The sequence below is a fragment of the Cyprinus carpio genome, chromosome B9, assembly GCF_018340385.1.
Source record: "Cyprinus carpio isolate SPL01 chromosome B9, ASM1834038v1, whole genome shotgun sequence".
In the NCBI taxonomy this organism is placed as follows: Eukaryota; Metazoa; Chordata; class Actinopteri; order Cypriniformes; family Cyprinidae; genus Cyprinus; species Cyprinus carpio.
In genome coordinates, this window is record NC_056605.1 from 17,386,373 (window position 1) to 17,395,269 (window position 8,897).

Below are 8,897 nucleotides of genomic sequence, written 5' to 3' on the forward strand. Positions count from 1 at the left end.
TGTCACGTCACTTTCACTTTCACTTTCACGTATGGATAGTCTTGAATGAAAAAAAAAAAACGCATTTCCTTTAGGAGTCCTGCTTAAGCATATAGTCTTACATCAGTGGATTTATCAGACGTTCATGTTCAATATTTGGTGTTTATTTTATTTGATAATCAAATAAAAAAAATCCAAGGATCTTCCATTAGAATCAAATGTACAGAATATATTTTTGGCTAGATGGAAAAAAAACTAATTAAAAATATTTTATTTACTGACTTGTAGTGAAATGTTTTATTGACTGCTTGAATGGTTAGCATCTCAGAAGACTCTAGGTGGCGCACTTTATTTGGATTGTTCTCTTGAATACATTTTATCACATGAACGTGCTTTTTGCAATATCCTCAATGTAATGCGATGAATGTACTTCTTGCTTCATAGTCATTCCAGGCTGATGTAATTCAATAAAAATGTTGAAATGTTTGAGTGATCTGTTTAATTAGAAATAATAATTTTATACATTTTTAAGTATTAATTTAAAGGATGCATTTCAAGTTGACACGAAATGAGATCGAGGAAAAGTTACAACATCAAATGCTTCAAACACTAGACACACACACACACACACACATATATATATATATATATATATATAGTGAAAGGCCATTTGCTTAACAACATTTTTATTATCATCATTACTTATTAGCATGGAAATTTTGAGGGAAAAAATAGATGACATTTCAGAAGTCTGACATGTCAGAGCTAGGAAATTTTAAATAAACCAATGGTGTTGTACGAGGGATGTTGTCTTATTTTCAAAATAAAATGTAAAATGTTACGAGTCATAAATCAAAAAGATACAAAATCTATATTAAGGGTACATCTCTTGACTGTCAATGGCTTTATTAGAATTTGTGTAAATCATTTGAGCATCTTTTATTCTGGTACATATAACTCAAAATACACAGTTTTCATCATGAAATGAAATATCTTCAATTACCAGTTTCCACTAATCCTGCTTAAGATAGAAAAAGAATCGAGAAAGTTTATCCCTTAAGTGTCCTTACAAAGTTTATCACAAGCATTTCTGCAAATACCACAGTGACTGCTCAGAAATGCTCTCCAAAGCCCCGTCTATTCTCTATTGAATTCCAGCTTCAAATACCTCATGGCCCTTAAACATTATTGAGGCTGTTTCCCAGGCAAGGAATAGATTCAAGTTTTTCTTTAAGATGACGGCATACAGCAAGCACACGACCGTGACAAGAGCCTCTCGTCTTAGGAGACAATAGCCCTATTATGATTGCAGACTGGTGACATCTCTGGGAAACCGTAAGGCCCTGAGCATGCAAATACACATGAGCTCTTCACACCTCTTTAAACAGAGAACAATAACCGTAGGGCTCGACCTTAAGACTGAATTCTGCAATACTAACATTTCCAGTTCTAACAGCCACTCAACAAAATATTACACCAATAAACCTTAAGTTGTATTTGTTGCATTACTACACACTTTCTGATGTGCAGACGACTTTCCACCACAATATCCTAACATCCATTTGCCTTCTTTCCAGAATTCACACCCTGTACTTTCATCACAACCAAACATACTTCACTATCTGAAAATAAGTATATAATTTCGACAATAACAGCCAACTTTGATAACCCATCTTTTCATGCCCTACCTAATCCAAGACCATAAATATAACTTTAACACCGTTTTCCTTTCTAAATCCCACTGGATACATATACATCTCCATGACCAAAAGCACATAGAAATAATTTACTTTAAATACAACAGGCCATCAGTTTAAAGGGTGTGCCAGTATGTCAATTAAAACAGGATAAACATTAACAAGAATACATCCACATAAATGTGCTGCACCGGTATTACAGAAGATCAAGTCAGGTTGTTCGGCTCAAGCATAGAAAAAAAAAAATGCAAACAAAGGCACTCGAGAAATACACACTGGTAAACTGTGCAGTTACAGCTAACCCTGAGAACAAGGCTCGGAATGAACGAAGACTGAACCCTCCAGCAGTTAATAGCATTTGCTTAGAAACACCTGTACAAAAAAAAAAAGGTAACAAAAACCCTGAGTTACCTCAGATCTGTGCATAGATAAAAACTGTCATTTCAAGATTATGTATATCATAAACCATCACAGGCATTGAGATATTAGGCGCCTGCAATGGGGGAATGCTAGAATGTTGCTTAATAATAGTTTATTATACAATAAATTGGCAATAAAAAAGGAAATATTTAAAACAAAAATCATTTTAAAACAGATACAGTTGATTTACTCAATTTAAAGCTGTTAAAAATATTTTCTCTTATTTTAGTGACACAAACACAGATAATAGAGGGTTTAAGTGCTTTCCTGCATTTCTTTAGTCATTATCAGGGAGGAAGTTCTGTGACCAATACAAACACATATTTGTGTAATCCAGGGTGTGTTGCGCGTGTTTGAGTTGAGTCACCTTTTTACGAGCCCACTAATGTGTCAATGCCACCAGAAAGAAGAGGATGCAAGACAAAACACGCACACATACACCGAGAACATTCCTGCACTGAACCTTTTTAACAGAGACCATCGCATTTAACAGAGTCTAATCATACAAACTCTTTCTGATGTTGAGACACAAAGAGCTAAGAGACTCCTTAGTGTGCTCAAACACTCTCATCCTTCATTAAAGCAGGATCACTGAACCGTCTTTTTCAAATCCCTTATTGTTGAAAATCCCTTAAGTGCAGGGGTAACAGAACTGAATGGCAATTAAAATATTCAAATGAATAATTTAAAATCCAAAGATGACAGGAAAAGGCATCTTGAGACAGGACAGCAACATAGATATTTAGATTCTCACTATTTAACATTACACTTGATTGGGCCCTTTTGGTTGGCCAAAGGATGCTGAAAACAGCATTAGAACAGAAGCGTGTTTGCTGGTGCTGTGTAGGGGCCAACAAAAAGGACCAAAAATGCTATTCAGTGCAAGTGCGTTTCCCTTTCGGATCAACACAAGAGGTCACCGTCGCCCGTGGCTGACATGTCCTCCTCAAAACGAAACCTCTTGGTGTGCGGTGAGTCTAGAATGTTCTCTTTGTCTTCAGGATCCTCAGGTGGTGCGGACCACTTCCCACCGAAACTCCTTTCCCGGGGAGTGCGTGGGGTCACTGGGATCGAATCAGAGCCTGGACAATGGAACCACAGCCAGGGATGGGTCATGCAATCAGCTGCACTGGGACGATCCCTGATAAAGCAGGGGAGAATTCACGTAAAGGACTTTGATATGTGGCTGAATGGAAAACATTCTGATACTATTATGCTGAAACAGTAAAGAGTAATAATAAAACCAAAGTACATTAATTAGTTGATGACAGCAAGTGGAAATCTACCATCCCAAACTTTTTGCTGCAATTTTTGCTTAACAGTCTGATCTCATTTAATCTCAGTTGCTTTCAGGCTTAAATGTTTTCTGCAAATGTGTGAATGTCTGAAGACAAAAAGACAAAAAAAAACTGGACTTTATACTTTGTGATAACCAATAGTTATACAATCTATGGCAATGGGGAAAGTCAATATTCAGGAAGTACTTTGAGCCATATAAGAATGATCATTGGACAAGTTAATCTGTACGCCTATTGAAATGACTTCATTTCTGAAACTATGTTATGCACAATAAAATGGTATGCCCCTGAATAATTACCACTCTGTAAGTGGGAAAGAGTTTTTCCCACAGCACTTATCATATGACTCTTCATCTAGAAGCATTAGCGTACATTATATTGCGCAGCACTGAGCTTGGCAAACAAGCTTCACTTCCTCTAACTATCTGAAATCAGACTCACTCTGGTGCTTTGACCAGCAGTTTCTGGATGAAGTCGACAGCCAGTTCAGACACTCTTGAGAAAGCCTCTCTGCTGTAGTCCACGTTCACCTGGGATACATTCAGGAAGGTCTCCTGTTTATCCTCGCCAGCGAAGGGAGACTCTCCTGTCACCAGCATATAGGCGATCACGCCCACACTCCTAATATCAACAGACACACAACCAGTTAAAAACCAGCTTAAACATCAACATATGACACCAAGCATGAAATATCTCTTGTTAGCACAAAGTCTTTTGCCTCTAGTATCAGACCGTCCTGCTGCTGCCTCAGCTGGTTTTGATCACGCTGGTCTATTGGCTGGTTTAAGATGGTTTTGTGGCACATTTTAGCTTACCACATTCTAGCTCATTTTGAATAAAATTAAGCAACACTGATGTTAATAAGAAATGTTTTAGAGCACCAAAGCAGCATATTAGATTGACTTCTGAAGGATTGTGTGACACTGAAGACTGGAGTAAAGATGCTGAAAATTCAGATTTACCATCACAGGAATAAATTACATTTAAAATATATTCAAATAAATATATTTTTAAAACATCTTTTAAAATGTATAATAATATTTCACAATAATAATGGTTTCACTGTATTTTTAAATACAGCCTTGGGGAGCACAAGAGAAATCTTTAAAAACCATTTATAAATATTTTACTGACGCCAAACTTTTGAACAGTAGTATATTTTGTTCCTTTACTACGCAGAATATGGTATGAGCATGTGATGGCCAGACTTTTCACTACATTCAGAGTTTTCCATGAACTAGGAGTATGAATAGAAAACCAGTGGAATTTCCATGACCTTCTTCAATTTTATTAATGTCCCATGACTTTTCCAGGTCTGGATATGAGCCTGTGGGAACCTTGTATATTGAAACACCTGATGAAAAAGATTAAGACTCACCAGAGGTCTGTTGCTGTGGTGATTGGTTCATAGTTCAAGATCTCAGGGGCTGGATATATCATTAAAACAAACAAACAAAAATTCTCACTGAGCATGAACTCTTCTGTTGTGATGAGCCCATGAATACAGAGATATGTGTGAATTTGAAGATGAATGGCACTGAATAAACCTTACCTACATACTCAGGGGTTCCCAGAATCTCTCTGAGCTCCCCAGAAGAGCCCAACCTGCGGGCCAAGCCAAAATCCACTATCTTTATATCCCCCAATGGGCTCAGGCTCGTCAGGAGAATATTCTGGGGCTGAATGAAAGAAAAGCATTGACTCAATAATAAATAAAAACTACTGTATTTTAGAAGAAATATAGACCATTTCATTTAAAATGTGTCCAATGAAGGTATTGAAGGCAGCCGTGCATCTGACCTTCAAGTCCAGGTGGACCACGCTGCTCTGGTGCAGCAGGTGAACTCCCTCAAGCATCTGTCGGATCAGACGGGTGATCTGATCTTCGGGCAGCAGCTCCTCTGACATACAGTGGTCAAATATCTCACCACCCGCCGCACTGGCGCACAAACACATTCACAGTTATTCTTAGCACTGAGCTCAACAATTGTTCCGTGAACTGGGCGTACAATTGATATAGCTAATCATAGCACTCACTATTCCAGCATTAGAACGAGGTCATGATCGGTCTCATATACAGAGTGCAGGTTCACCACACGAGGGTTGTTCTTTGCCGCCTCTAAAACAGCGATCTCATGAATGACCTCCAGCCTGCAGTCGCGACCTCGTCGCCGCTTCTTGATGAACTTTGCAGCGAAGACTTTCCCTGTGGCCTTTTCCGCACACCTCTTCACCACTGCAAACTTCCCCCTGAGGGAGACAAACAGAAATAGAAAAAATATAGAGAAAGAATAAAATGAGTATAATGGAGGAAATTTTTTAAGTTATAAATAAAGTACCTTAAGTTCTAATATCGTTTTTTAGGATGCACTTTAAAGATGTCACAGTTTGCATGCAATCAGTCACACCTAAAGCAGTTCTCTCATTCACACTAAAGCTCTTACTGACACAGATAGTTATTAAATGATTCAAACCCTCCATTAGATGTTCTCACAGCTTAATATCAGGTTAGATGACTGATGTGGGCCAGTCTTTACTCTAAAAACTGCAATTACTGTCACAACATGAACAGGTGAGACATTAGGATATAAGCATATACTCAAATCAATCCCACAATTCTTTGGACCAGACTGTAAACAGATTTCGTTATAATACATTCTGTATCATACTGTGCTGTACTGTATACCGCGCATACTGTATCCATTTAGATCTTGGAACCAAGTCAAAGCAGACAGTCAAAATCAAAACTGTAACAAAGTATATACTACCTATCAAAAGTTTGGGAAATAGACTTATGTATTAACCAAGCTTAAAAAAATTCAAACTGTAAAAACTGTAATACTGTGAACTCTTTTCTATTTCTGTATATTTTAAAATATATAACAACCATTACCCCAATCTTTAATATCATATCCTATAAAAATCATTTTAATATGCTGATTTGAGCAACATTTCTTCTAATTATTAATGTTAAACAAAGTAGCTAAACAGCTACTTGATATTTTTGTGGAAACCATGACACTTTTTTTCAGAATTCTTTGATTATTAGTAAGTTTGGAAAAACAGCATTTATTTGAAATCCTCTGTAACATTTAAATGTCTTTACTGTTACTTTTGATTAATTTAATGCATCCTTGCAAGAAGTAGCTATTTACTTATTTATTTAAAAAAAAAACAGACCTAAAATGTTTTGAAATGTGTATATCATTATGATAACGAAAACCCTGCGTATGAATAGAATCAATACTGATATTTCCATGATTTCTTGGCATTTAAATCATTTCTGTGATTCTCCCAGACCACGGAAAAATCCCTGACATTTCAAGGTATTTTCCAATGCAAGTAAACGTCAATAAACTAATAGTCCAGATTCAAAATGAAACTGCTCTATTTGAACAACTTTGCATGTCGTCATCTCATAAAAACCAATTAATGTATTCACGCTCATATTTGTTTACTTTATTTCCAGAGAACTGCACCTTCCTCCACACAAACAAACAACAAAACATCTCCACACTGAAGAGTAAAACAGTAAGTGAACTGTGAAATAATTTCCTGTCAAACAACATAGCCAGCAGCATAAAAACAACCCGAATATGGCTGTATGCAAATGGTGAGAGAGAAAGAGGAAGAGACCAATGTCACTTCCTCTTTCTCAGTATTCACAGTACAATCTACAGCACAGCACAAAACTGGGTCTGGTTCCCACATGGGTTTCCTTCCTCCAAGACCCAAAGCCGTGCTGTGGTCCTTTAGCAGACACACACACACACATATTAGTCACAGTTCAGTGAGCAAGGCCTTTCCAATCCTGAATAGCTAAGCAGGACAGACTCCATACACCAGACAACCTTCAGTCCTACTCACTCTGTGAAAAAATAAACAAAATAAACCAGGAACACATCTATCCTACATCATATGTTGCCTTATGATTTGGGACCACAATACTTCCCTTAATGGTAATGATGCTGGAAATATTACAACTATATGCACATACCCAATGAGATTAAATAACAAGTACATTTTATAAAGCAAGGATGTATTAAGTTGATTAAAAATGACGATTAAGATTTGTATATTAAAAATTCCATTCATCAGTCAGTCTTGAAAAAACATTAATCACAGTTTCCACAAAAATATTAGGCAGCACAACAGTGCTCAACATTGATAATAATAGAAAACGTTTCTTGGGCAGATGACATATTACACTAGTCAATATTTGAAGCGGATCAAAACCTTTCATCAAAGTTGTCCTAAAAACCAAAATGTGTTCTTATCTTAGGACAACTCTGATGAAACTTTTTGATCCACTTCAAATGTTGACTACTGTAGAATGATATCTTAAGAATCATTTGATACTAAATTGTAATAATAACTATTGACATGAAAACATGACATGAAATGATGTGTAGAGCAATAAATTGAGACTACAAAAACATGATATAGTTCCCTAAAACTACTAAGTTATGGACAAGTACTTTATTTCATCAGAATTTCAAGATATGACAGAACAGAAACCCATGCATATACATATTTAGTAAATTTACAGACAGATTAACATCATCATGTGAGCAGTCACTCTAATGTTCACCAACATACATAAAAACTTCATGACAACATCAAATGAAACATGGAAACACTTAACAGAAGACATCTTTTAGGTAATGGGGAGTATTTTACACACCTGCCCAGAACGTTGCTCATGTCAAAAACGGCGTCCAGAGGATCCGTGTGGATGTGAGTGTGGATCTCTGACAGCAGAGCCGAGGATCCACTGCGACTGTCCAGCCTCCTCCGGGCCATCACTTCCAGAGAGTGTCCCACAAGTGTCCAGTCAATCTGCAGACCGCTTATTAACACTAAACCAGCACTCTGCTCATGTTAAGACTCGCTACGAGGGGAAGAAAAAAAACACCCACTGCAACCGGCCTCTCCACTGTGTTCTCGCCGTCAACGGAGAAAAGGCTTTAGTAAGAGTTTAGTTCGAGATTATTCAGAAAGAGCCGACAATAAATGAAGTCGCTTTAGTGGAGTTAACGTTAGTCGGTTGAGTTTGAACACGATAACCGATGCTAAGAGCTTCCAGCTAGCGCAGATTAGCTCATTTAGCTTTTTTAAAAAAGAAGATACCGCTAAAACTCCCAGATTAAACTTTGTTCTTTATTTAGACAAACGTTCAAAGAGATTCGCCTCATTTTGTTAAAAATACACACCGACCGACAGACAGCGCTGTGTTTAACGCAAGACAAAATCACTCCACTAAAGTTTAGAACGGACACCCCCTTCCTCTTCTCACGGGAACAACAGCGGACAAACTATCTAATAAACTCTGAAAGGAGCTGAACGCAAAGTAAACGCTTGTCTGGCTAACTAGTCCATGCTGAGGCAACTCGGTTTCCATTCGTAGATTCGCCTCTTGTCCACCGGCTCCACGGTTTCAAATTCTGCTCTACGTCACCACTATCGTCATCTGACGATCGTTCGAATTGCGCCCATTGTACGA

General features: G+C 37.4%; 1 protein-coding gene across 1 annotated transcript; it reads right to left on the bottom strand.

Moving 5' to 3' along the window:
- Positions 1-648: 648 nt before the first annotated feature.
- On the bottom strand, positions 649-8,809 carry LOC109095954 (serine/threonine-protein kinase 17B-like). Its single transcript, XM_019109620.2, has 7 exons — positions 8,079-8,809; positions 5,432-5,644; positions 5,195-5,333; positions 4,947-5,073; positions 4,773-4,821; positions 3,836-4,015; positions 649-3,237 (listed from the first exon to the last, which is right to left on the bottom strand). The coding sequence occupies exons 1-7, from the start codon at positions 8,195-8,197 to the stop codon at positions 3,000-3,002; spliced, it is 1,065 nt and encodes a 354-aa protein (XP_018965165.1). The 5' UTR covers positions 8,198-8,809; the 3' UTR covers positions 649-2,999.
- Positions 8,810-8,897: the final 88 nt, after the last annotated feature.